At 62.1% G+C, this 27,233-nt stretch overlaps 2 protein-coding genes across 5 annotated transcripts in view; both read right to left on the bottom strand.

Moving 5' to 3' along the window:
• Positions 1 to 328: 328 nt before the first annotated feature.
• NHERF1 (NHERF family PDZ scaffold protein 1) lies at positions 329 to 14,863 on the bottom strand. Its single transcript, XM_056138089.1, has 6 exons — positions 14,223 to 14,863; positions 5,899 to 6,060; positions 5,099 to 5,252; positions 2,234 to 2,274; positions 1,307 to 1,396; positions 329 to 1,093 (listed from the first exon to the last, which is right to left on the bottom strand). Exons 1-6 carry the CDS (start codon positions 14,646 to 14,648, stop codon positions 905 to 907), a joined length of 1,062 nt encoding a protein of 353 aa, XP_055994064.1. The 5' UTR covers positions 14,649 to 14,863; the 3' UTR covers positions 329 to 904.
• A 2,372-nt stretch (positions 14,864 to 17,235) lies between these two features.
• Positions 17,236 to 27,233, bottom strand: part of RAB37 (RAB37, member RAS oncogene family) — a 37,417-nt gene continuing 27,419 nt past the window's right edge. The window contains exons 1-9 of one of the 4 annotated variants that reach the window (XM_056138065.1): positions 23,817 to 23,909; positions 20,579 to 20,689; positions 19,893 to 19,934; positions 19,210 to 19,276; positions 19,065 to 19,117; positions 18,259 to 18,324; positions 17,644 to 17,700; positions 17,496 to 17,572; positions 17,236 to 17,354 (exon numbers count right to left, since the gene is read on the bottom strand). In XM_056138065.1, coding sequence (XP_055994040.1) covers positions 17,243 to 17,354; positions 17,496 to 17,572; positions 17,644 to 17,700; positions 18,259 to 18,324; positions 19,065 to 19,117; positions 19,210 to 19,276; positions 19,893 to 19,934; positions 20,579 to 20,689; positions 23,817 to 23,909 — 678 coding nt within the window. In that variant the 3' untranslated portion in view covers positions 17,236 to 17,242. Of the gene's footprint in view, positions 17,355 to 17,495; positions 17,573 to 17,643; positions 17,701 to 18,258; positions 18,325 to 19,064; positions 19,118 to 19,209; positions 19,277 to 19,892; positions 19,935 to 20,578; positions 20,690 to 23,816; positions 23,910 to 27,233 lie in introns of those variants that run through there. The other 3 variants (XM_056138064.1, XM_056138068.1, XM_056138066.1) reach the window with 3 other exon arrangements.

Genomic DNA, 27,233 nt, shown 5'->3' with positions numbered 1-27,233 from the left:
ATCCAGATGAGTTAGAGTATCTGGCACCAGGCTCAGATCTCTCCAGGGAATCTGGTATGGCGGGCAGGGGCTGGGGACAGGGTCCAAGCTCATTTGCATTGCAAATCCAGCTGGGCCTGGATTCCCTTTCCCAGCTCCAGGGGGCTCCTCTGGAGGGGCTCTGCTGCCAGGCCTTGCCAGGGAAACCCTTCAGGCCCCTCTACATGCACCCTGGGCTAAAGCTACCACCTCCCTCCCCAGGCCAGGGGCCGCAGCAGGCCCTGACCACCTCCCTCCAGCCGGGAGGGGACAATTCCTAAAGGAAGACACAGAGGCGACTTCAAGAAACCAGCAGTTCTGGACAGTTTCTTTACAGCGCGTGCCCTGGCTCAACTTGGCAGCAGCCGCCCTGCTGTGATCTGGGGCGGGGGCGGGGTGTTGTGTGGAGAGAAATGCAAAGGTGGAGGCACCCAGGGAATCACATCTTAATCAGGAAAACGATCCAAACTGCTCTCCCAAAAATCATCAGGGAAGCGCAGTCCGGTTGACTCTGAGGCGTGGCCAATCCTTGATCTGCCTGGACCTGTGTCCCCGGGGTGGGTGGGGGGAGGGGTCAGGAGGGCAGGTGACCTCTCCAAGGGATCACATGATCCTTGGTGCGAGTGTCAAATGTTCCTGGCGGGGCGGCCAGGGGTGCCAGTGATGGGGAGGTAGGGAGGGGACAGCGTTTGCTTTTCTATTGGGGCAGGACGGACACCTTCAGTTTCTCGGAGATCGGGGCGGATGGGGGGAGGCAGAGAACAGTTCTGAGGAGAAAAAAAATCAGATTGGCCAAGAGAGGAGATGCTGGTGCTGATTGGTGTGTGATTCAGGGGGGCCGTGGGGCGGGGGGTGGGAAGGGGCCGGGTGAGGCCGGCAGGGTCGCTCAGAGGTTGCTGAAGAGTTCGTTTTTCTTGCTCCAGTCCATCTGCGGGGCCCGCCTGCAGCCGCGCTTCTGATGTGCCCGCTCTTTGGCCATGGCCAGCGAGATGCTAAAGTCCAGGATAGGGTCGGAGGAGGAGGTAGACGAGGCGGCCTTGGAGTCCTGCTTCTTGGGGCTGTCCTGGGAATTCAGCTGTGAAGGTGGAGGGTGGCAGTCAGCGCTGGCCCCCCCAGAGCATGGGGGCACAGGTGGGGGTGGTGGTTCCCTCCGGGCAGTGCCCAGGGAAGCCGGGTCACAAGAAGCAAACGTGGCTCAGCATGTGACCTCCCAGGCGGGCTGGTGTGCCAGGAGTGAGCTGGCCTGGGCACGGCCAGGCTCCCTGGCACCGGGGCTGCCCCAGCTTACCTCCTCGCTGGTTTCACTGGAGGTGGACCTGGCCAAGGCTGGCTTGGGGTTCTCAGAGGCTGGCTCTGCCAGGGCTTCCGGAATGTTCTCCTGGCAGGGAGAGGGGGAGGAGGAGGGTGTGGGTCATGGGGGAGGGGTGGGCACTGGAGCCAGGAAGGGAAGGGAGTTCCCGGGGGTGGGGTGGGGGACCCCCCCACATTCCAGCTGGGATCAAGAGCAGCCTGGGCCTGCCCCCAGGGGGCGGGGCCCTTGGCCACCCCTCAAATCCCATGGGAGCCCTTGAGCTAGTGGCTGAGGAGGGGCTCCCAGGTTGTGGGGACTGGGGGTGAGGGGCTGCTGTCTCAAGTACGAAGCCCCCGAATCTGCAGGCCACCTTTGAACTTGGATCCGGCCCTGGGAATCTTGAAATCCAAACCCCAAAAGGGCCAAGAGGGGCCTTGAAGGAGTAAAGTCGCCGAGGATTCCGAACCCCCAAGGTGGGCGATGGGAGCACCCAGGTCACCCCCTTGTCCACTGCGGGGACCCCTGGGAAGGGGTCTGCGCAAACCCGCCACTCCACATACGGTGGTGTGTGTGTGTGTTGGGGGGGCGGTCCTGGCTGGGCGCATGGGCCCTGCCCCAGCTCCGGCCTCGCTGGCACCAACCCTGGCCCCTCTCCCGGGGCCTCCCCTCTCCCTCTGCTTTGTTCTTCCAGCCCAGACTGCGAGGGGCAGGCCCAGACACTGCGGCTCTGTTCTTGGGGGGAAGAATGGCCGCTTCTGTCCCGTGGGGAGCCGGAGGTGGGGCCTGTCACCCAGGGCGGCGGGCGCAGAGGGGCCCGGGGGGCTGCTGGCACTTGTAGGCCGTGAGGCCCAGTGGCTTGGGAAGGACATTTGAGGGGAGCCTGCCAACGCCCCGCCCGCCCCCCGCCCCTGAGCCCAACTTTACCTTCTGGATCTCCCCATTCGTGCAGGGCTCAGGCAGGGCACCTGGGGCAAGGGCAAAAGAACAGGGGTGAGTGGGGGCGGGCACTTGACAAGGAGGCCAGGTTCTGCAGACAACCATATCCTTGTCCCACTGCCAGTTATTTGAAAAGGTTTTTGTTTGTTTGTTTGCTTTTTGGGTCACACCCGGCGATGCTCAGGGGTAACTCCTGGCTCTGCACTCAGGAATCACTCCTGAGTGCTCAGGAGACCATATGGGATGCCAGGAATTGAACCCTGGTTGGCCGCATGCAAGGCAAACGTCCCACCCGCCGTCCTATTGCTCTGGCCCCTATTTTAAAAGTTTTTTTTTCTTTTTGGGTCACACTTGGAGTTGCACAAAGGTTACTTACTCCTGGCTCTGCACTCCGCCTTGCACGCGGCTGACCCAGGTTCAATCCCCAGCATCCCATAGGGTCCCCTGAGCCCAGTCAGGAATGATCCTGGAGCACCGCCAGGTGTGGTCCAAAATAACAAATAAAACAACCCAAAAGATTTTTGGTTCTATATTTTTTTGGCTTTTGGGGTCATACCCAGCAACGGGGCTGGAGTGATAGCACAGCGGTAGGGCGTGTGCCTTGCACACAGCCAACATGGCCGACCCGAGTTCAATTCCTCCGCCCCTCTCGGAGAGCCCGGCAAACTACTGAGAGTATCTCGCCCGCATGGCAGAGCCTGGCAAGCTACCCATGATGTATTCAATATGCCAAACACAGTAACAATAAGTCTCACGATGGAGACATTACTGGGCCTGCTCGAGCAAATCGATGAACAACGGGAGGACTGTGACTGTGACTGTGACTGACCCAGCAACGCTCAGGGGTTATACTCCTGGTTTTGCACTCAGGAATTACTCCTTGGTAGTGCTTGGGGACCCTATGGGATGCTGGGGATCGGACCCGAGTCAGCCATGTGCAACTCCTGTCAGGAGTGACCCCTGAGCACTACTGGATGTGGTCCTCCAAAAAAGTTGCAACAGTTGGGGCTGGAGTTTCTCTCCCGTGTCCACATGGTGCCCCAACACCAGGCAGGGGAGAGGGGGTTCGGGGCACTCCCAGTGGTGCTCAGCAGTCACTCCCAGCAGTGCTTGGGACCAAATCCAGAACTGCTGCAAGTAAGCAAAGCCCGTCACCACACACACACACACACACACACAGTTTGTATGTAATGAAACAGTCCCAAACTCCATGCGTGGTAGCTGTAGCCAGTGTGATAGCGATACTTTAAGGGGTGCAGGGAATCGAATCCAGGTTAGCTACGTGCAAGGCAAACACCCTCCCCGCTGTGCTATGGCCCAGGCTCCACGCTGACGCTTTTACAGAAGAGCAGCTCTCCGCCCCTTCTTAGGTTCCTAGTCTCTGAAGCTGGACCAGCTCTAGGGAAACTTTACAGCTCCAGGTGGAATTGAAATTTTGGGCCAGCCGCCTAAGAAGGCCCTAGATGCTTATTAGGAATTTGCATTAGAAACTGTCTCCTAGGGCTAGAGAGAGGGCAGAGGGGAGGGTGTTTGCTTTGCATATGGCAGACGCGGGCTCCCTCCCAGGATCCCATATGGCCCGAGCCAGCACCGCCAGGGGTGATTCCTGCTGGGTGTGACCCCCAAAACAAAAAATAGAAATTTGCATTGTGGGCTGCGGTGTATGCTTTGCATGTGGGAGCCCTGGGTTCAATTGGGGGAAATGGGGGGTCCCCTGAGCACTCACCGATGTGTATCCAACCTCCACCCCCACACACACAGAGAAACACCCCAGAAGTGACATGCTGATGGAGTGGACTGGGGCGGGCCTAGCAGGCCAAAGCTTCCCCACAGCCCTCTAGGGTGGGTTGGGCCAGGGCACGGCTGGTGGGGCCTCTGTGCCAGGGGGCATCGGGCAGGCCAGAGGGCACAGGGCAGACTCCTGGGCGTGTCTTCGTTGTCAGCAGAAAACCTGGGGGCGGCCAGGGGTCGGAGGGCACCAGCTTTGGGGTGTGTGGTGTGGTGGGCAGGCGCTGTCCTGCCTTTGGGAATGGCCTGGACGTGTTAGTTCTCACTAAGGGTCACCTCTCAGGGGCCCCATGACTGGGCCAATCTGATGCAGCCCCGCCACGCTGACCCCATAGGCTCCTGGTCATCTCACAGGGTGGCAGGTGGTCTCGGGAGGGGCAGGACTCTCCCGGGGGGACAGGACACCCGCTCAGGAGGGGCCTCAATCCTGGAGAAGCTGCAGGCAGGCCAGAGGCTGCGGTCCCGGGGTATAGGTGCTGGAGAAGGGAGGTCTCCCCACTCCTCTGGGTCCCCTGGGGCTTCCTGGTTTCTGTGAACTTGGGGTGCCAAGGGTAAGGCCCTTGTTGGCTAGGGACCCCCCTCTAGGCCCCTACCCTTCCTCCAGGCCCTGCCTCAGGATCTCCCACCTTGGGATCCAAGTCTGCCGACACCTACCCCACGCCCCCACATACAAAAACAGCCCACCAGACCCACTGCAAAGTCCAGAGACAGCCCCGCCCCCACAAGCCATCTCTGGGGAGAAAGTCCAGCCCAGCCTGCACAGGACAAGCCCTGCAAGGAGAGACCCACTGGGTCTGGGTTTCCAAGACAACCTGGGGGTGGGCAGAGCTGTCCTGCAGAGCCAGGCGCCCCAGAGTTAACCCCTTCGTGGAAGTTGTGCTTTGAGAGAAGTTTTGGAGGATTGCGGGGAGGGGGGGTGCCACAGTAACCCCCCCCCCCCCCAGCAGCTGGGGTCCTGGGAATTGAAGCCCCTGCTGACACCCAGTCACCCAGCCCTGCTCTCCCCCAACCTTGGGTCTCTCTCTCTCTGGGAAGGAGGGGCCGCCTCCCACACCCCCAGCTCACCTTCCAGGTGCTCCTGAGAGGGGGTCACTCTGCACTTCTTGAAGAACTCATCCGTCTCCTGGTCCACCACCAGCAGCTTTGTCTGGTCCCCGCCAGCCTTGATGGCTGCCACTACGTCACCATGCTGTTTGCCCTCCATGCAGACCCCGTTCACCTGTGGGGGGCAAGACAGTGGGGGAGTTGCTCATCCTCCACCCGCTCTCCCTGTCTGCAGGGTCCAGCACTGGGGTCAAGGGTCCCCCTGACGGCCAGATGGGGGACGCTGGATCACAGGACAAGCCAAAGAAAACATCCCTGGAGACTAAACAAACACAGCTGCACCCACGGGAAGGGAAGGGAAGGGAAGGGAAGGGAAGGGAAGGGAAGGGAAGGCTCTGGAAGGCTGGGTGGGTCGGACAGGGAGGGGTATCGGTGGACCCAGAATTCTGGGCCAGCATGAAGCTCTGAGACAGGGATCCCCAGGCCTGGGGTTCACCAGGGAAGCCCAGCTGAGGCCCCAGGGTGGGGGTGCGGGCCACTGCACTCTGGACAGTCTCAGTTCTGGCCAGGCCTGGCACTCAGGCCTGAGTGAATCGGGGGCGCTGAGCTGGTCACATGGTGGGCACAGAAACAGATGGTCCCTCTCCCTGACACTCCTCACGGCTCCTTCTCTGCCCTGGACCCTACCTGTGGGCCCCTCTTTTCCTCAGCTCCTGCCATGTACACCCGCCATCTCTCTGTCCACTCTGTCCTGCGCCTGCAGGGAGGTGAGCTGCAGAGGGTCGGGAGTGGCGTGGGGGGCAGGCTGGCCAAGTTCTCACCTCCACAATGCGGTCCTGGGCCCGCAGCCCCGCGGCCTCGGCGGGCGAGCTGGCGTCCACCGCACGGATGTACTGGCCCGGCTTGGACTTGTCGCTGTGCAGGTTGAAGCCGTAGCCGTTGGGGCCCTTCTTCATGACGCAGAGTCGGGGCCGCAGTGCAGGCTGGGGGTGAGAGGGCCCATCGGTCATTCCCCAGTGCCCGGGTCTTATTCCACCCACACACCTGGGCTGGGGAACTCTTAGGGGGACCCGGCACCTCCCTGTCCACGGGCAAATGAGAGGGGGACGGGGACCAAGGGCATGACCCTGCCCTTTCTCCCATTGGTTCATCACGGTCAGTTTCCTTTGGGGGGGGGTCAAGTTCACACCCAGCGGTGCTCAGGGGAACAAACATTCCTGTCTCTCTCGCCAGCCCTTTGTGATACCGTGATGCCCCCCAAACGGCTCACCTGGTCTTCTCGGACCTGGCACCCCTGTCAGCCAGGCCGAGCACCTGAGCCCTGGGCCCCGGGCCCACTGGCACCCCCTTTTCTGCAGCAAGAGAAGCAGGAGTAGATAGATGTGTGAAAGCTGGGTGGTGGGAGAATGGGGAGCCTCTTCCTCACCCCGGGGGCTCCCAGCTCTAAGCAGGGCACTCCCTGGTAGGAGCGAGGCTGCAACGGAACCAGAGCGTCTGCCTGCTGCGCCCAAAAAATCTGAAGAGGGAGAGTCCCTGGGCAGATGGGCACTACGGAGACCGGCCCAGAGAGGTGCCCTCCAGACAGGCGGCAGCGGACCAGGCTGAGGGCTCAGCTCCCCCATCTGACCCACTGGGCTCCAGCATCCGGCCACCCCATCTGGCCCATTGGGCTCCAGCACCCCCCTACCCAGGGCCCATCCGGGCAGCTTGGCTCAGCCTACAGCACAGGATCACAGCATAGAGGGATGGAATGTGGGTGGGGTCCCGGGGCTGATTCTAGCCCCCCCTTTCAGTTTTTTCCCAGACCTGTAACAGGGCCCCAGGAGGCCAGGAACTGGAGCCCAGGTTCCAGTGGGTGGGGCGGGAAAAAGAATTTCCTTCTCACTGGTGACAGTCCTGACACCTTACTCCCCAAAGCCTGCTGCCCGAGACTCCCATTGTGGTTCCCATTGTGGCTCTGTGGTTCGGAGATGAAAGGGGGCATTAGCAGAGAAGAGATTCGGAGGAGGGTGAGGGAGTGCCAGGTTGCCCTGCAACCCCTGCCCCCTGCTGGGAACGGGAGAGGGGGTGGGGTGGGGGCACAGGCGCCTCCTGCCTTGACTTGCTGCCAGCGCCCTCTGGGGTGACTGGGCCCCACCCTTCCAATGTGGGGGCTCTGCCTGCCGGTCAGCACTTTGAGGGGGGGGGCGTGGAGGGGATGCCAGGACTCCCATGGGGTGGGCAGGGGAACAGCCATGTTTCCCATGGTCCTCCTTCCTGACAGAGTCTGCTCCCTGGTAGCCCCAAGGATCCAGCACCTCCACAGCCCTGGGGGTGGGGGGGATCTTCTCCCCAGTGAGGCTTATTCCCTTGCTGTCACCCCCCAGCTCTCGCCCAATCCCCCCCTCAGGCCCTGGGGATCCGGAACAGGTCTGACCAGTCCCGCCTGGGCTGGCCAACTCCCTGTCACCCAGAGAAAGTGGGGGGAAGGAAGGCAGCCCCCGGCAGAGGTCACCAGCATTTCACAACGGGAGGCCCGGGAGGCCGGGAAAGGAGGCGCCTCCGGGAGGGGCCCAGGTCCTTCCAGCATCCCCCCAGGTGGCAGGAGGCCCAGGAGCTGAGGGGTCAGTGCTGGGGCTTCTGCTGGAAGCCTCAGTGGGTGAGGCAGCTGATTGGTGTGGGAGGGGGCATGCTTCCCTCCAGCACAATGGCCAGGGAAGCTGAGGGCCGGCTGGGGCCTCACTTCCAGCCATACAGGGCACCAGCGGGGGGACTCAGCACCCCAGACTGGACGGGAGGCACAGGAAACCCAGTTGGGTTTCTGCAGAGTTCAGCCCCAGAGCCCCTTCGGGCCTTCCCACACTCCCCTGCCCCACCGCATCTCCAGGAGGTCCATCCCGGCTGGCAGGGCAGGGGTATCCAGGGGAGCTGAGCCTCCCCACGGGGTAGGGGACGGGGCCTCGGTGTCTGTTTGGATCAGGGAACCCAAGAATCTGCTCAGGGCGCAGTCACGGGGGTGTCCGCAGGCCTGGCCGGGCAAGCCCCCTCCCCCGCGCATGGTCCTCCCGTGGAGTGGCCGAGCGGTCACCTCCACCCCCGCAGGGGGAGCGCCCGGAATTCAATAGGCGCCACCAACAGCCACCTGGAGCGCGGGGGAAAGTCGATACCCTAATCCCGGACCGTCTCCGGGGAGCGGCTGGGGGCCCACGCCCCATCGGGAGCCCCGCCCCGGCCGATGCCATGGAGATGGGTCCAATAGAAACAGCCTGGCGGCCGGCCCGGCGCCCCTCCCCCACCGGGCCAGGCGGACACCAGCAGGGGCCTGCGCTCTGCAAATCAGCGGGTCCCCGAGGCCCCCTCCCGCCCACAGCGCAAGGAGTGGCCGAGGGGGCACCGCTGCACATTCTGCCCGGTCGGGTCAACTCCAGGAAAGCACTGTCCTGCGCGGCAGGGAGGGGACGAGGAGCCTGCCTGGCCCGCGGCCAGAGCTCCAGGCTGAAGGTGTTCTTGCCTCACCCAAGGTGAGGGACAAAGGGCGCGGCCACTGCCCTCGGGGGCTGTGCTCTCGGGGCCCAGCTGTTTGCTTCAGTTCAGTTCCCGGCCGGCCGCACGGAGTCCACTGACCTGGACGGCTCACTCCGGCATCCCCACCCCTGAGCTTGCATTTCCATTCCTCCCTAGGAAGGTGCTCCCCCTGCGCCAGGTGTGTGTGTGTGTGTGTGTGTGTGTGTGTGTGTGTGCGCGCGCGCGCGAGCAACACAGCTGGGGGGGGCTGCTTCTGGCTGTCTCTCCTCCCGGTGCGGTGCGGTGTGTGTGTGTGTGTGTGTGTGTGTGTGTGTGTGTGCGCGCGCGCGCGAGCAACACAGCTGGGGGGGGGCTGCTTCTCCCCTCCCCACCCCCAGGGGGAGAGCCAGGCTTAGCTCCTGGCTGTCTCTCCTCCCGGTGCTGGCCAGGGAGGAACCCGCCTGACCGTCTGGCGCAGGTCAATCCGGGGCTGGCCCAGCCTGGTACATGGCGGGCTGGTACGTGGGCTGCTGGAGCCCCGCCAGGCTGGCCGCCCCGCAGGTGCTCCCTCCACTCCGCCCAGCTGTCAATTGAACTGAACTCTGCTGGGCCCCACCAGAAGCATCTAGGAGGGCTTTCCAGGAGGGGGAGAAGTTAGGGCTATCAAATGCGCCTTCTTCCTTTCCTGGAGGGAGCGGGCACTTCCAGTGTTGCTCAAGGCTCACCCTGGATCTGTGTTCAAGGCACCGTGTGCGGTGTCGGGGATGGAACCCTGGTCTCACAGGTGCAAGGCACATGCCTGAACTGCTGAACTGCTGTATGTCACTTGGGCCCCTGGACTTTCTGCTTAAAACTACACAGAGGGATTGTACAGAGCTGAGGGTACAGCCTGCCGTTCCCATATAGAAGGCACCAGGTTCATGCCTGGAACCAAAAACTAGACCAAAATAAACCAACCCACAAAACAGAAAACAAAGGGATGGAGCAACAGTCCAGCAGGGAGGGCATTTACCCGAACGTGGCTGACCCGGGTTCGACCTCCGGCACCCCAAAGGGTCCCCCGAGCACCACCAGGGGTGATCCCTGAGAGGAGAGCCAGGTTTCAGCCTTAAGCACAGCTGAGTAAGGCAGGTTCTGAACTCAGATCCAGAGCAACAAAACCAGAAATCCTCTCTGCTGAAAATTTCCTGTTAGCCCCATTAAAAAGGAAAATGGAGGAAAACACATCTTTTCTTTGTTTTGGGCAATGCCCGGGGCCTCGCACATATGAGACATGAGGATCCTATCAGAGCCCCCCAATACCTTGTTTGACCTATTAGATTCAAAATGGTAACATTTCAACAGGTGACACAGTTTTAAAAATCAGGGGTGGAGGGGCTGAAGCCACAGCACAGTGGGGAGGCCAGCTGCAAGCAGCTGATTGGGGTTCAATCCCAGGCATCCCATCTGGTCCCCTGAGCACAGCCAGGAGTAAGTCCTGAGCATCTCCGGGTGTGGCCCCCAAATAAAACCAAAACAGAACAAATCTCTGGGGGAGAGCACCATGTGACTGACATGAGTAAGGGGCCGGGTCTGACCCCTGCCCTGTGACACCCCTCTCAAGCACTCCTGGGTGTGGTTCTCACAGCAATTAAAATTTATTAGTGGGCAGGAGACATAGTCCAGCGGGTAAGTCCAGTGTAAGTCCAGTGGGAGGATGCTTGGTTTGCACACAGTCAACCCGGGTTCAATCCCGGGTTCATCTTATACGGTTAGTTCCCCACTCCTCCCAGCACTGCCAGGAGTAACCCCTGAGAGCAGGGCTGGGAGAAACAAACTCTGAGAATCACCAGGTGTGGCCCACAAACAAACAAAAACAAACAAAATAAAAGTTATGAGTGGAGAGAGGTCAGAGAGAGACCCCCAGACAGCGCACAGAAGCAGCTCCGGGTCCAGGCCAAAATGCAAAACCACAAAATAAATAAAATGAATGAATTAAATTTAATTAAAAAAAAAAAGGCAGGGCTGGAGCGACAGTAGAAGGATTAAGGCACTTGGCTTGCATGTGACCCTGGTTCCATCCCCGACACCACAGCCCCCGTGCGGCTGAACAGGACCCCCAGATTATTAGTGGAATTCTTCACGTCTGAGGCGATGCTGCTGAGATTCCGTGCTAAAGGCCACAGGTGGCCAGTGGCTGCGTCCAGTCCGAGTTTGAATCTGGTGGCCCTGACCTTAAACTCAGCGGGGGGGAGGGGGGGCGCCTTCAACTCCTGGACGCCAGGGCGCTGCCCCAACCCTGGATGCTGGGGACTCTGCACCTCGTGTGTTTCTGGGGGCTCGGCCCTGCCTGAAACAGAGGTGGAGGGGTGCAAGGTGAGTCATCCTCCCTCTAAGACAGAAGTCAAGGCCAGTCTCTGGGGAGCCCTTGGGGGTCCCAGATTCAGCAGGGCTGGTTCCCAGGACAGGACAGTGGGATGTGGAGACATCGGTTCAGCCACCAGGTGAGGGGCAGCTGAGGAGCCAGTCCCTGCTGGGGGCACCCTGCCCCCTGGCAGCCGTGAGGCCCAGGGGGTCCTTCACCCAGATGACCTGGGGGGGGGAAGGGAGGGAAAGGGGCTGCGGGAGTGGCTAATGGCTGGCCCCAGAGGACCGTGCCTTCGGCGGGTGAGCACTGTGGGCTGAGGCTCCTTCCCTGCAGCCTAAAGAAGGGGGGTGTCGAGAACTCTAGGTCCTCAGAGATCTACTGACTACACCAACAAGCCCCCCGCCTCCCAGCCACTTCTCCCCAGTTGCTCAATGCTCCCCGGGAGGGGAGGGCTGGGGGAGGGACTGGTCCCCCGAATTGACACACAGGGACCCTTTCTGCTTCCCAGAGCATCATCCACAGAACTATTGCTCAGTTACTCAGCAGGGGAGCAGACCCTGGGCACCCCCCCAACTCATGGCTAAAGCAGAGAAAACACAAGCGGTGTGCTCCCCCTCCCACCCTTCCCTGGCTCCCCGCACATGTGGCCCGCAGGGGGACAGGTTGCTCTGAACTGGGTTCTCAAACGGGGATGGCTCCTCCCCGAGTCCCCACCAGCACCCCAGGTGCTCCAGGAATCCGAAGGTAGGTGCCTAAGACCGAGACTCCTTCACTCGTGCATTCATTGGTGCATTCATTCATTCCATCAGATCTCAGTGCACGGTGCCAAACACAGCTGGGGTGAAAAGCACCCCAGGAAAGCCCAGATTTACCCGGAAAGGCAGCCTGCAGTGGGGCAAGAACAGATGATTCCGGCAGTGGGTGAAAGAGAAGAGCTTAGTGTTTGAGGTGATGGGGGGGAGGGGCAGAGTATGGGGAGGTTGGTCCCAGGGATCATGGCAAGCAGAGCGGAAGTTGGAGCCTCATGGGGTCACGGGGCCAGGCTGCGTCCTTGAGAAATCACGGCCGATGGACCCCTTCTGGGCGCCAGGCTGGCCACAATGCACTCACCCCAAGAGCAGGCCCAGGCCCGGCAGCCCCCTGGCGGGTGTGGGACCACTGTGGGGACGTGTGTGTCCCCCAAAACAGAGGCTGAGAGCACTGGGCTCCCAGCCTGGTGTCCCCGTGGGATCCTAGCAGAGGCCACAGCCCTGCTTACACAAGAGGAAGTGGAGGCTTAGCGAGATGAAGGAACTCGGTGGGGCAGCCCAGCTGGGTCCTGGGCTGCCTCAGGCCTGCCCACGTGCCCACGCCATGCTTCAGGTCCAGGCCTCGCCCTGGGTGCTGGTGTGGGGGCAGGAGTGCAGTTGGGACCTGGGGCGGGGGGCACCTCCATCTCCTCCGAGGACCAAAAGCCCTGGTACCCCTGGCCATGCCTCCCTCAGGGGCGGACTACACCTGCCCAGGCTCTGCCAGACTCTCCGAGGAGTGGCTGGTTAGGAAAGAGATAGCGCTTCCAATGCTCAGGAACGCCACGTGGACTTGGGGAGGTCCTGCACGCCCACCCTGCCAATTCATAGGGCTCCTTCTCCCAGGGGTCAGAGCAGGGCTGGTGGTCTGCATAAGCAGGAGGAAGCCTGGGAAGGGGGGGGCTTCGCATTTTCCAGGGGTCCCAACGCCCCTGTTGGGCGGGGAGGGGGGAGCCAAGGGTCAGATCGCCTAGGCCAGGCTTATGAAACTAGACCCTAAGGGGTTGGGGCAATGACCCTTTTCTTTCCTGATGTCACCACTCTGGGGGTGGACATCAGGTTCTGCGCTCCCCCCAGGCAGGCATGACCCCCAGAGGCTGCCTTCCAGATGGCCCAGTGGGGAGCAAGCCTGTTCTCTCAAGCCACCACTGGTGCCGGCAAGCCAACCCAAAAGGGCTGGAAGATCTAACTCGGGGTGCGGGTGGGGTGAAGGAGTTTCTCCATGCCAGGGCTGAAGTCCAAATGAAAAGGGGAATGAGAAATCAATGCCCGAGGCACAAAGTTCAACCTGGGTCCTTGCCTAGGGCCAGAGGTCGGATCCCCGCACCCGCCCTGCTGCCCGCCCGCTGCCCTGCTCCGATCCCTCCCCAACCTTGCAGGTGCCCCAACGCGCACTTGGCAGTGGCAGGAAGTGGCAGACTGGCAGTCCTGGCGGTCCTGGCTGGCACCCACCTCAGGCTCCCGGTGACCTCACTTCCTCTACTTCCACCAAACCAGTTGGTCCTCCCGGGTGCCACCTTCCACCTTCCGGCTGTGCCCTTTCTCTGCCTGGGGGGCACCAAGGACACCGGCCACACACAGCTGCCAGGGTTGGAACCAGGCTCCTACCCCCAGGGTCAGCCTCCCCCAACCCCCCACACCTCTCTTTGGTGGGAGGGGTGCACAGCTCTGCTCCCACCGAGCATCCGACTGAAGTTGGGGGGGGTAACACCATGCAAACAGTAAACAGCCTGGGGCCTGAGACCACTCCCTTGGCTCCTGCTACCAGCCCGTGCTAACTCCTCACATTCCAGAGAACCATAAACCTGCGGCCAGGGAGACGCCTCCTCGCCTCCTCCCCGCCCCCACGCGGCCGGCCCAGGGCGCGGGGCTTCCCCCTGTCTTTCTCAGGACCCGGGAGGGTGAAGTCCGGCGGTGGGAGTTAATGATACACGCGGCAGCAGGGTGCGGGCGACCCCCACCCCCGCCCCCTGCGGGGCTCCCGCGACCACTCCGTAACCTTGTCGGGAGAAGGGGGTCTGGGCCACGCCCGGCGGTGCTCAGGGCTGACTCCCGGCTCTGCACTCTGGGGTCACTCCTGGCGCGGCCGGGTGGGGAGCCTCTGGGGCGCGGGGGATTTCGCGAACCCGGGTCGGCCCGCTGACCCATGTCTCGGGACTCAGCTCCACATCCTTAAGGAATGGGGGCCCGGGCTGGAGTGGGGGCGGGAGTCCTGCAACGTTCAGAGACGCCTGTCTCCAGCACCGGGAGAAAGGGGGTTGCCTGTTCTCCTGCACCCCAAGTCCCGAAGACCCAGGGACGGGGGGTGACGCGCGGCCCAGGCGACGCTCGGGGCAGCGCCGAGTGTGGAAAGGGGGTGGTGGCGGGGTCCCCGGCGGGCGCCCCCAGAAAGCTGCCGACGTGTCGGGGCGGCCGACTCCCTCCGGGGATCGGGTTTCACAAGGACGCTGCGGGCGCGGGCTGGGCTTCCGGGGCGCCCGGCTCCCCCACTTCCCCCTCCCGGCCGGCCGGCCGGCCCCGCGCTTACCCGCTCCGGGACGCTCTTCTCGGCGGCGCGCGACTCCGGCGCGGCCCGCGGGGCCTCGTCCTCCGTGCGCGCGTCGGGCGCGTCGCGGGCGCGCAGCAGCTCCCCGCGGACCTGCACCCCGAGCATCTGGAAGTGCGCGTCCGCGTCGGGGTCGACCACCAGCAGGCGCACGGCGCCCGGCGCGGTGCGGATGCGGCTCACCACCTGCTGGTGCGTCTCCTTCTCCACGTTCTCGTCGTTCACTTCCACCAGCCGGTCTCCCGCCAGCAGCCCCGCCTTCTCGGCCGGGGAGCCGGGCTCCACCAGCCGGATGAACTGGCCCAGCTTGCCCTTCTCCCCGTGCAGGTGGAAGCCGTAGCCGCTGGGACCCTTCTCCAGGCAGCAGAGCCGGGGCAGGGGCTCCACGGCCGCCGAGTTCGCGCTCATCGTGCCGGAAGGCGGTTCAGCGGCGCGCGGCGGAGGCTCGTCGAGGGCCCGGGACGGGCCGGGCTGGCCCTTCGGATCGTCGCCCTGCCGCTCGGGCGGCGACGGCGAGCGCGGCCGGGGTGCCCGGCGTCGCGGCGCGGGCGGAGCGAACAGGTGTCCCGGGACCGCGAAGCCCGAGAAGCAGCGTGACCAATCCCACCTCCGCGCGGAGTCTGAGCGCTCCAGAACCCGCCCCGCTCCTTAATTCCGGGGGCGGGGCTGCGGCGAGGGTGTGGAACTCCGGCCACCAATCAGAAGACGCAGTGCGGAGCCGCTCGGGCCGGGTGAAGCGCCCGGACCAATGGGAGCGCGCAGGGGCGGAGCCCCGTGCCGGGCCTGGCGCCCCGCGGCGGGAGAAGAAAGCGCTCAGGAAGTGGAAGTGTTTGTTACCAAGTGGCCCGAGTCGGGGCTGGGGGCGGGGCGAGTTTCCCGGGCTGGATGGGCTGGACGGACTGTCCGTCTTGTCTCTCTCCTGGTTTCCCGTACACTCCCTCCAGGTTTTTCCCACCTGTGGCAGGGAACGAGGCGAACCAGCTCAGACGTCAAGAACTCTTGGCTGTTTCTTTGGACCACACCCGGCGGCTGTTCCCGGGCAACTCCCGGCTCTGTGCTCAGCGGTTGCTCCCCGCAGTGCTTGGGGGTCCTTGTTGTTCCCCAGGCCCGAACCTTCTGGCCTTCCAGGAGCCTGAGCTCAGCCTGCCGAGCTATCACTTCAGTTCAGGACCCCAGTTTCTTTCTGGGGGCGCCCTTTGCGGTACTCATGGTGGGGTGCAGGTTCCCAGAGCTATAATGTCCTGGTCATTCCACCTTGCACCCAACAGAGATGTTCCGATAAGGAGATTTCCCAGGGTGTGGGTCCCCTCACGGGGTGCCTGGGCTGCATGTCGCTGCCAGTGTGGGGGCTCCCAAGGCTGCCCTCTGAAGTCAGGCTGCCACTGGTGTGGACATAGGTGTCAGCGGGTAGCAGGGAGAGGCAGAAAAGACAGGTACCCCGATGCTGCATTCAGTCCAAAAGAGCCCCTGGACTTTTTCACTAGAGAAAAAATTCATCAGAGCTTCAGTTCAGCCTTCTTCCAGCTCCCCTTGTCCAAGACAGGTGGGTGTTCCCAAAGGCAGGGTGGGGGACAGTCTGAAGGGTGGGGTGACCAGTTGGGGACACTGACTGCTGAGGAATGGTTGAATTGGGTAGTCAATGACAATTCCCTCCTAACCTGATCCCCACCTTCTCTGCTTGCTCACCCCTCAAAGAAGCCGTGGACAGGGCATACTTTCCAAAATACTGCGATTTAATTCCGCAAAACACAAAAGCAAGAGGCTCAGAGCAGCCGCCAAGATTGGGTTGCCGGTGACCAGCCAACAGCCCCCCCCAGCCCCCCCCCCCACTCCTGCCTCCCCTTCAGAGAACCTGGCAAGGTCAGGCTCGGACAGGTCACGCCGACCACAGCTTCCACTGGGCGCTGTGGGAGCTGCGGCCTGCTCGGAGCAGGGGTTCTGCCCCAAGAGCAAAGGCAGGCGCCTCCCCGGTGTGCTGGAGGATCTTCCTCCTCCCTCTCCCCATCCAGCAGGGAGCCTGGGAGTCCAGTCCTGCCAGCTCTTGTCTGTCTCCCAGAGCTGGGGTCAGGGCTTGGGGATCAGGTGACCTTGTCCCAACATAAATGTGCCCCTCTTCTGCACACAGGCTTGTGGGTCACACCCAGGGCCTCCCACCCCTCACCTGCAGATAAAGGCATACAGCCCTCCCAGTCGCCCCGCCTGCTCTGTGGCACAGGGGTTTTTCTATCTCCCTCTCCGCCCCGGGGGAGGCACGCGAGCTCTCTGAAGTTGCCCGCAGGCTTGCATACCTGGGGAGGGACGGGAGAACAGGCCCTGTGACCTTAGCTGTCGAGAGACACTGGTAGAAAGGTGCAGGAGAGCAAGACTCGGGGAGGAGGGGCTCCCCGGGGACCTGAGGTCCAGGAAACAGGAGCCGAATGTCTCCAAGTGCCCTAAGGTGCTTTGATGCTAGAGGGGAGGTGGGGAAGGGGGGGTTTGTCCCCCTTCCCAGGGGGCCCCAGGAAGGCAGGCGGGAGCCAGTCAGCAGATGGATAGCGAATCTGAACCCCTCGGAAGGCCTTGGTCCTGGCCCCACCTCCACATTCCCGGCCTCTTCTCTTCCCCGAGCCGGGTCAGTCCAGCTCCCACACTGCAGGGGGCTTCTCGGACCAGCGGGTTCCCTAAGGCTGGAGTGGACCCGCCTTTCCCCAGAAGCCTGCTCCGACTCCCCGCCCCGGTGCACCAGCGCCCCCTGGTGCTTAATTGCCGCAACACCACCCTAGAGGGCAAAAGGCCCATCAGGTACCCTGCAGGATACTTTTGTTTTTCCCGATGATGATGATGATGATTACTATTATTTTGGATATTGAATTATGTCTCTTCTAAATATTTCACCCTTTCTGGGGACACACGGAAGCTCTAGGAATTAGGGCAGAGGGCTGGGGGAGATGCTGGGCCCTAGGCTCCCCCAGCTCCCCGCTGAGGTCTGCGGGCGCAGGTGGCACCCTCATGGCCCCTGGGGTTCACGCGAAGGAGCAGCAGCTAGGTCGCTTCCTCTGGGCTTCTACATAGTCTCGGATCTGGAAGCTGGGTTCGTAGGCCTGGGCGTCCCGGCGGGCTCGGTACTTCAGCTCCCTTCAGGAATAAGCAATGGGTTGAGCAGAGCAGGAGGGGCCGAGCCCCCCATTCCTGCCGCCCGCAGCACTCCCGCACTTGGATGCACCATGCACTCGGGCACTGGCAGCTGCTCCCACCCTGCCCCACTCAGCTTCTCACTTGGCGATGGCCAGAAACGCCAGCTCCACATTCATGCCTGTCTTGGCGCTGGTCTCCATGAAGGGGACTCCGTACTCCTGCCGGAGAGACGGTCTTTAGGGCAGCCCTTCCCGCCCCGCCCCCGCCCTGCGCCCAGGCTGCCACTCACCCTGGCCAGTGTCTCGCCGTCCTCGGAACGGATCACTCTCTCACCGCTCACATCCGCCTGTCAAGCCCAGGAGGGTCACGGGGGAGGGATGCCCCTTCCCCACTTCTGCCCCGGCCCGCCCAGCGTTTTGCCCCGGGAGCAGCCCCACCCGCCCTCTGCTGGCGGCCTGGGGGGTTGCAGGCGGCGCTCCTGGCTTGGCGTTACTGCTCAGGGCTGAAAACTACCCGGTTTCCAGGCAGCTGTGGGAGGAGGTGGGTAACTTTCCTCGGCCAAGGTGTGGGGACCCAGCCTCAGAGGAGGGGCCGTCACAGGGAGGAACGCTTTTGAATCATGGCTCCGTATCCTTGCCCCATTCACTCCCCCCTAACCGGGGTCCAACAACTGGGCATCCTTTAGGGGACTGGCCTTCCTGGGGCTGGGCAGGGCATTTGCACAGATGACAGGGCTGAATCCCCTCAGGGAGATGTGACCTTGAACTGAAGCCTGGAAGGAGTCTTTGACCGGAAGGACAAGCAGCAAACACTCTGGGGTGGCCAGGTCGAGCTGAGGCCAAGATGGGTGGAGCTCAGGGTAAGCCCAGGACAAGGTGCCAAGGGAGGGAGCCCCGTCACTCACCTTGTTACCTAGCAACATGATCACCACATCCCTCTGGGCATACTCGTGAATCTCTGTGAGCCAGGCCTGTGGGAGAGGCAGCTGAGCCCAACTGTGCTCCTGCCTTCACCCTGCCCCCTTCTCTTCCGTTGGGTGATCCCAGGCTCCCCTCTGCTGCCCTCCCACTTGCTTCGCTGTCTGGCCTCCCTGGCCCCCCCTTGGGCCCCCATATAGAGAGCTCTCAGGTCTATGACCAGCAGGGAGTCTCTGGAGCATTCCACGGCCACATAAAGGTGAGGTCATCGAAAGCTCTGTGAGTGATTGGCGATGTCTGCCCTGGGCACGTGGGTGAGGCCAGGGGTTTCCCAGCCCATTTATAAGCTGTCTAGTAACATCTCGTTCTTCCCCCAGTTTGTTGCTCCCAACCGGAGGTCACAGAGCGCAGGAGACCTCCTCAATGCCATGCCAGCACTCAGCTGTTCTCATCCTCATCTCTGCGCCTTGACGGCAAGATGGAGCAGCTGGCTCTGGGTGCCTTTCTCACAAATGGGGTTGGATTCTACTCTGGGCTCTCCCCGTAATTGTGCAGGGTGGGGCCAAGAACTTTCTGAACTCTTTGTTATGAAATGCACTTGGGTATGAATCACAGCCGGGAGCGGGTGGTGCCGACACAGCAGCTCCGTGCTTTGCCTCCACGCTGGTTTATTACCCCTGAGTCATGGCTCAGGTGTTCTGCAGGCATCAGCAGGGCTCCAGCGCTCTCCCTCCTCCCCCCTGCAAGGAGCAATAGTGGTCCTGGCTGCTGCTAGGGGCAGACGACCACCTACCCTGATGTTGTCGAAGGAAGACCTATTGGTGATGTCGTACAGAAGGAGCAGGGCTGCAGAGGAGAGAGACCACAGAGGGGCTCAGGGAAGCACCGGGGGTGTGGTGGGGACCCCGAGGGGGCCTCGGACTCCACCAGCTGCTTACCCTGGGCATCTCGGTAGTACGCGTGGGTGACGCTGCGGAACCTTTCCTGCCCCGCTGTGTCCCAGATCTAGGAGGAGGACAGGCAGAGGATGAGAAGGAGGAGGGGTGCAGGGCTGTGCTGGGCAGAGGGCACCCCTGCGGGGCATGAGAGCTGAGTGGGAAGGCAGAACATTTTCCTATCTTTCATTTCCACAGGCTTCCGGGGGAGGGGCTGCTGTTTTATTATTTTTGTTTGGGGGACACGTGCGGCGATGCTCGGGGGTTCCTCCTGGCTCTGCACTCAGGGATCACTCCTGGTGGTGCTTGGGATCATGCGGGATGCCTGGATCAAACCCAGGTGAGCCGTGTGCGAGGCAAACGCCCTCCGCGCTGTACTATGTCCTTTCTGGAGAGTTCCAGCACCTTTGCTCTCGCCTCTGGAGCCCCCGAGGCCTGGGGAAACTGGGGAGGGGCCAGAGGCAACCCCGAGAGCTGTCTCTGGGGCTCTGAGGTGCCCTGGAGAGGACAGTGGTGTCTGGGAACTGTTTTTCTGCAGACATCAAACAAACAAAACCCCATTTCCTCTGGGGCCCACAGGAAATGACCCCCCCTCCCAGCTGAGGGCCTGGCCGCAGACCTGTGGTTGGGTTTGGGGTGGGGGCTTGAAAGACAGGGCCCCTTGTCGTCCCCTTCCACCATCTCACCTGCAGCTTCACCCTCACTCCGTCCACCGTCACCACCTTGTTCTGCAAGAGAAGAGAGGGCTGCGGGCGCCTGGTGCGGGCTGCCAGCTCTGCTTTCTGGCCCTGGGAGTCAGACTGGGGGTGTGGTGACCTCGATGTCTCCATCCAGATCCCCCCCAATGAGACCGCTCTTTCTGCCAGGGTGTGGGCATGGCGGGCTCTCCCTGGGGCTCCCCAGGTGGCACGTGATTGGGCACTGGGGGGCCTGGCCCCCCTTCCCCCTCCACCTTCCTCTCCAGTAGCTTCACCCCATCTGCGCCCCTGCCCCCCGGGGCCTCTCAGGCTGGTTCTACTGTATTGTCTTCCCTCTAGACCCCCCTCTCCTGGGGACAGAAGCCTCCTGGGGCTCCGGTCGGCCCAGCTGGGGGCTGTGCTCAGCACCCCTGATGCCCACTAGGTCCAGTGAAGCAGCTGGCGGCTCTTTCCTCACAAGGCTTGGCCCTCCTGGGGTTCTGGGAAGATGGGGTGACCCCCAAGGAGGGCGGTGGGCAGCCCTGGTAGGGCAGCCGGGGGAATCCGTCTCGCCTTTGTACGGCCCCCAAGGAGGTGGGGACCCTTACCCAGACTCCTCCAGTCCCAAGGGCCACGCCGCGAAGCCCAGAACCCCGGGGCACCCTGGGCGGGGGAGGAGCCTGCAGCCCCCTCACCCTGAAGTCTATGCCGACCGTGGCTAGGAACGTCCCGGACAGGAAGGCCCCGTCTTTGAATTGGATCAGGAAACAGGTTTTGCCGACGCCCGAGTCTCCCAGAAGCATCACCTAGAGTTGGGTGCAGAGGCAGTTAATGGGCAGTTTGGGGGCGCCCGGGAGGGGGGACCTGGACAAAGCAGCAGAAGGCCGGGGGGGGCACCCCGCCCCTTTCCTCCTCGAAGGCTGACCTCGTGTTGGTTGCTTCTCTGGGATCCTTGGGAAGCCCCACTGAGATCTCAGCACCCATGTGTCCCTGGATGCGCCCCAGCGCCACCAAATTTTTGTGGTCTAAGGATGGACCATGCCAAGTCCCTGACCCCCTCCCACCCCCCGCAGACCCCATGCATTCCAGGCAGGAGCACATGAGATGGGTGCAGGTGGGGGGCCTGGAAAGAAAAGTGTAAACTGCAGGCAGCATCTGGGATCTGGGGGGCAGGAGACTGACCTTTGCAAAGGCGGAGTCTAAAGAGTGTGTGTGTGTGTGTGTGTGTGTGTGTGAGAGAGAGAGAGTGAGAGAGAGAAAGAGAGAGAGAGAGAAAGAGAAATAGAGAAATATATATAGAGAGAACTTAGATATGTAAGTTTCATACTCTCATAGTCTAATTGTGTGTGTGAGGGGTGTGTGTGTGTGTGTGTGTGTGTGTGTGTGTGTGTGTGAGAGAGAGAGAGAGAGAGAGAACTCAAGAAATTTTACATGTAAGTTTCTTGCTTGTATTTGTTGTGTCGCAGCGGGCAGTGCTCAGGGTTTACTCCCAGCTCTGTGCTCAGGGATTAGTACTGATGGTGCTCAGGGACCCTCTGGGGTGCCGCCATGTGCAGACAAGCGCCTTCCCTGCTGTGCTCTCTCTCCACCTCTCTCACATCCAACAGTGTTCTGGCTCAGTGCTCAGTGCTGGGGGATCATTTCTGGCGGGGCTTGGGAGACCGCCTGGTGCTGGGGGCGAAACCTGGGTTTCCAGCACGCAAAGCCCTCACAGCCCTATCTGTGCCTCTCTAAGGACATTTTCTGTTTACAAAGTAGTCGCCTTCCCCTTTAGGGCTGGGGAACAGACAGTGGGCGGTGTTTAGTCTGAGTCTCTGAAGAGGGCAGGAGTCTGGGGAGGGAGGGTATATGGGCGTGTCCCTCCCTTCTCTGGCCAGTTCTGCTCTTCCTCTCCGAGGCACAGGGCCAGAGGGTGGGGGGGTGGGGGCCCACGGGACAGAGGTGTGGACTGAATGCTGCCCTAGACACATCGGGGGTAGAGCTGTTAGGACAATCAATGCGCAGGCCTTCCTGCAGTGGGCGGAGGGCACAGAGGGAAGGGTCAGGTGCATGGGGGCGGCCACTGGGCTTGTAAGTGACACCTGGCAGGAAGGCATTTGGGGGAGGGCCCTCGGTTCTCTCTATATGAATTGGTCTCTGTAGTGGCTAGGCAGGAAGGGGAACTTTTTAATTTTTTTTCAGGGGGGCACACCTATATAGAGACGCTCAGGGGCTGCTCTGGGTTCAGTGCTCGGGAGATTCTGCGGTGAGATTCTGGGAGATTCTGGGAGAACTCTCGCCTCTGAGCCAGCCTGGGAGCTTTGTTTGTTTGTATTCTGGGCCACACCCGGGATGTGCAAGGTTGACTCCTGGCTCTGCACTCAGGAATTAGTCCTGGCGGTGCTTGGGGGACTGTATGGGATTCCGGGGATCGAACCTGGGTCAGCCGTGTGCTAGGCAAGTGCCCTCCCCACTGTACTATGGCTCCAGCCCCCACTTTGTGGAGACTTTTCTAGGTCACTCATGTGGCTGTGACTCCTGAGACTGCCAGAGCGGCGCAGGGGTGCAGTCCTTCCTCCTGTGCCCACTCCCTCACTTCTCTAGCCAGTCCCAGGTGCCTTGAGGCTCCTTCCTCCTGAACCGCCCTGGAGGCAGGGGGCGGTGTGGGCCAGTGGTTAGTGACATTGCTCTCTGCATAGAAGCTGTTGTTGGGGGCATGGCACAGGTGGGCTACCCGCTGGTGGCTGGGGCCAGCCCAGCTCCCTGGCTGCCAGGCCCAGCCCTCCAGGGAAGGAGGGTGGGTGGGGAGGCCTGTGTACTTTACAGATCACAGCTGTCTCCAGCCGATGCCATCAAACACAAACAGCTGCTCAGCTGGCCACCCTCTAGGCAAACAGCAGCCGCCCTATCAGCGGGGAGGCCAAGCAGGCCTGGGACTGTTCTTCAGTTGCCCTGCCCCTTCCCCCAAAGGCGCAGGGGCCCGTTTCCTGTCTGGGCTGCACAGGACGCCTATCTCAACGGCTGGGGGCGGGTGACATGCAGGCAGGCCTGCGTTCCCTGCAGGATGGGGGAGGGGACCCCAACTGGGTGCAGAGCGAACCCCTGCTCCTGCATGCAGGTCTCCTTGGAGGGCATGGCTAGAGGGCAGCGCCCCACCCCCCCCATTCCCCGTCGATGCCCCCATCCCCCCCAAAGACAAGCCTTTGGATGGAGGCTGGGCACCTCCTTCCCCCTGGTACCTGCCCGCCCCAAGGGACAGATGGAGGTCACAGTCACCCCTTCCAGCTCCTTTCAGGGCAGGTCTGCAGAGGGAAGGAGCTAGGCCTGGCGGAAGTGCTCGAAAGGTCGGGTGTGCGTGAGCAAGGGGGGGAGCAAGTTTGCAACTGCCTGAAGATCTTTCTCAGGTTCTAAAAATGCCCAGGTGAACCTACATTCCGACTAGCAGCTTCCTCGCGGAAGAAGGCGCCAGGCAGTGACAGCTGGGGTGCAAACAGAAGGGGCAGGGTCTAGGGGTGCGGGGGGGGGGGGCCCAAAGCCTGGAAACTCGACGCCCGGCCTCAGCGGCGCTTTCAGCCCGAATGGAGAAGGGCAGGGGCTGCCGGGAGCCCCCCGCCAGGGGGCGCCCTCTCCAGGCATCCCAGTTAACCCGGCCCGGCGCGGCGGGGGAGGGTCCGCCCCTTCCCCACCGACCCAGGGCCTGGCCCCGGGGCACGCATCTTGGCCGCGCGTGGCGGGAGGCAGCTGGCGGCGTGCCCCGACCCAACTCACCGCCCGCCCCACCCCGCCCCTCCCCGCCGCGCCGGCTCAGACCCCCGGGGTCGCTGGGGCGCAGGGCCTGGGTCTCCCCACTGTCGCCTCCGAGCCCGGCGCCCACCGACAGGCTGGTCGGTGGAGAAGGCGCCCAGGCGCGGAGAGATGTGGGGGGCCCCGGCGAAGCGCGCCGCGCGCACCCACCTTGCCCTTGAGGTCGTAGCTCGCACTGCAGGGCGAGGAGCGCTCGGGGGTCTCGCCCTCCCGGCTGGCCCCCGCGCGGGACGTGCCGGTCATGGCCTGGAGACAACGAGCCGGACCCCGCGGCGCGGGCGGCCCGGAACGGCCCCGCCCCGGCTCCACCCCGTGCCCGCCCCGGCGGCCCGGGGCGGCCAGGCCCGGACAGGCTCCTCCCCGGACCCGACAGAGTCCTCCCGGGGACCCCGAGAAGCTCATCCCTGGACCCCGACAGACTCCTCCCGGGGTCCCCGACAGGCTCCTTCCCAGACCCCGACAGAGTCCTCCCGGGGACCCGACAGTCCTCCCGGGGACCCAGAGAGGCTCATCCCTGAACCCCGACAGTCTTCCGGGGACCCCGAGAGGCTCATCCCTGGACCCCGACAGAGTCCTCCCAGGGACCCCGACAGACTCCCCCAGACCCCGACAGGCTCCTGCCCGGGACCCCGACAGACTCCCCCAGACCCCAACAGATTTCCCCGGACCCCGATAGGTTCCTCCCCCGGACCTCGATAGGCTCCTCCGACAGACCCCGACAGACTCCCCCGGACCCCGACAGGCTCCTCTCTGGGCCCCGCCGCTTCGCACAGCTTCAGGGGTCCGAGCGGTCCTTCCTCGAGGGCGCGGCCACCCGGATCCGCGCACCAGAGCAGGCGCGCCCGCGCTGGGCACCAGCTTCGTGTCCGAGCACCGGGTCCAATCCAGTTCCGGGACCCGTCTCTGCTGGCGGCGGTGTCAGCCGGATTTAGGGGCCCCGAGACCCGCCTGCTAGGGAACGTCCCGCCTCGCCGGCTCGGAGGAGGGAGGCGGAGACCATCGCTCAGACTCCCGCTGCCATTGCGCGGGGCGTCCAGCAGGCGGCGCACTAACCCCGGCCGGCCTTTGGGAACAGGTGGCCTGGGGGGCGGGGTGTGACAGGGCCGCCCCTGGGCCTAGGGATGCGGCGGTTGAGGAGGCGGGCATCCTGCGGACTTTGCCCAGCAGAGTCGCTTTTGCTTCTGCACACCACGGAGGTCTTCCTAAATACCCCTTTTAGCCACCTTTTTTTTTTGGTTTGTTTTTGGGCCACACCCTGCGCTGCTCAGGAGTTACTCCCAGCTCTGTGCTCAGGAATTACTCCTCACAGGGCTCACGGGTTCAAACCCATGTCGGCCGAGTGCAAGGAAAGTGCCTTACCTACTGTACTGCGGCTCTAGCCCTGCTGATGGGCGCATTGAAGAACACTGTCTTAGCCCTCTCGGAGGGTCGCTGGTCAGGTCAGTGCTTGGATTCAGATGGACACCTCATCTCCCCCCTGTTGTTGATTTGTGCCTAGAGTGTCCCGCCATGCCAGTCTTGCAGGTGGGCACCTCCCGCTGCAGGCTGTGCAGGAGGCTGGGGTGACCTAATCGTGTGTGCCGCCTACCCTGGCACCGGTGCTCAGGGCCACAGACAGGGTGGTGTGTTAGAAAGGGGCTCTTTGGGGGGATATGTGGGGGCTCCTGGGCAAATATGGCTTAGGACTGTGGCAGAGCCAATGGGGTCTGTGTGCAAAACTAACCCGAGTTCTGGCCTCGGCTCCAGCCCGTTCCTGGGGGGGGCATGCCTGGACCCTGTCTGCAGATGCACGCTCAGACACCTGGGGCCCCCTGCAGGTGCTCCTTCCTGACAGGGGGTGCCATTGGGTGCCAAGGATGCCTGTGCATTCAGTGTCCTGGGCTCTGGGTGCTGGGGGGCTTCCACAGGGAGCCTGCAGGGACGGGTCGGCTGAGGGACAAGAATGAGAGTGAGACTCAGAGGCCTTCCACAGGAAGTGGCCTTCCCCCTGGCCTTCCACTGGAAACCAAGCTGTGTGGGTTAGGTTGGGTTCCCCCGCAGGCCCCCAGGATAAGCTAAAAATCCCTCACTCTGCCTCACCCAGAACGTGATCACGCGGGGTCACAGAGCATATTCCAGTGACAAAGTGATCACTGCTCACAGGTACCCTTGCCCAATATAACAGTTGGGGCTGGACCGATAGGACAGTGGGGAGCTCATTTGCCTTGTTTATAGCCTCCTGAGTTTGATCCTCAGCATCCCATAGAGTCCCCCAAGCACCATCAGAAGTGATTCCTGAGTGCAGAGCCAGGAGGAACCCCTGAGCATCGCTGGGTGCGGCCCCAAAACAAAAACAAAACAAAACAAAAACAAAACAAAACCAAAAAAACCAATACAATGGAGCTGTGTGAGGAAGAGGAGGCCGCACGAGACAGAGGCCGGATTGGGGGACAGAAACAAGGACCCCCAGGGATGACTGGGAGCCACCAAAAGTGGTAAGAGGAGAGGGAGGATGCCTCTCTGACCTCTTCAGTAAATGGCCCGAGGTCACTTGTCTGGGGCTCTCCGATCAATGCCTATGGTTTGTGTGTGGCTCCACTAAGACCCTCTTGGCCCCCTGGTGGATTGGAACAGCCAAGATGGCCCATCAGTTGAATGTTCCAGAAGGAATCAAGAAATAGAAGCACAGCCTGCAACATCACTTCAGGAAAACGTTCATCAACACCGCAGAGAGGCGGGCGGGCTCCTCTCTCGGGCCTGCCCACCCACTGGGTCGGTGGCATGCTCAGGGCAGCCCTGAGGCAGAAGGGCATCAGGGAGCTGCAGAGTTGGGATGCTGGGGAGGCGGGTTTCTCCCCAAAGAAAGGATACATACTTATAAGGTATGTGGTAGCCAGAAGAAGCCAAGAACACCCTTCCAGGAAGTTCAGGTCACTTCCCCCAGCAGTTTTTGTTTTCTCCAAATACCCACCCTCATACCGCACAACCTCACAGTGTAGGGAGGCATGTACCCAATACCATCTCAGACATACATGTGCAATCCTCACACTACAGAAACACATATACTTCATACCACAGACACACATTCTTCATACTATCTCAGACATGTACTTGCCCATACCTGAGACCCATCTATACAGACCTCACACCAGAGATGTACACACACCTGGTACTAGTTTCCAGAGGCACATCTCACACCACTGGCAGACACACCTCTCACCACAGACACACACTCCACATCACATACTACGCTCAGATACACACCTCACATAGTAGATGCCCCGTACCTCATTCCAGAGAGACACATGTGATATTTTAAACAAGCACAACTCCAGAGACAGGCTGACCATCACACATGTTACACTCCGTCTCAGACACACACACACACCTCATACAAAAGAAGCACAAATGTCCTGAACCCACACACTTGTCCTCCAGCACACACCGCACACTGTACTGAGACACAGACTGCTCATATCATACCACATACATACATGCCTCACACCACACTCAGACTTGAAATTGTACCGCAGATATAATTTGTGCCATGTTACAATCACACAAACCTCATAGCATAACAAAACCCAT

Source organism: Sorex fumeus, unplaced genomic scaffold (assembly GCF_029834395.1).
Source record: "Sorex fumeus unplaced genomic scaffold, SorFum_2.1 ptg000128l, whole genome shotgun sequence".
Taxonomy (NCBI): Eukaryota; Metazoa; Chordata; class Mammalia; order Eulipotyphla; family Soricidae; genus Sorex; species Sorex fumeus.
The sequence above is the reverse complement of the archived record's forward strand: the minus strand, read 5'-3'. Positions and strand labels throughout refer to the sequence as shown.

What these genes read in the sequence shown, in the direction of transcription:
- NHERF1 (XM_056138089.1), bottom strand. Translation starts at nt 14,648, where the DNA reads ATGAGCGCGAACTCGGCGGCCGTGGAGCCCCTGCCCCGGCTCTGCTGC. An exon ending in CTCTCAGGAGCACCTGGAAG is followed by an intron (nt 2,275 to 5,098) that starts GTGAGCTGGGGG and finishes CCCTTGCCCCAG; the next exon opens with GTGCCCTGCCTGAGCCCTGC. An exon ending in CCAGTGAAACCAGCGAGGAG is followed by an intron (nt 1,094 to 1,306) that starts GTAAGCTGGGGC and finishes CCACCTTCACAG; the next exon opens with CTGAATTCCCAGGACAGCCC.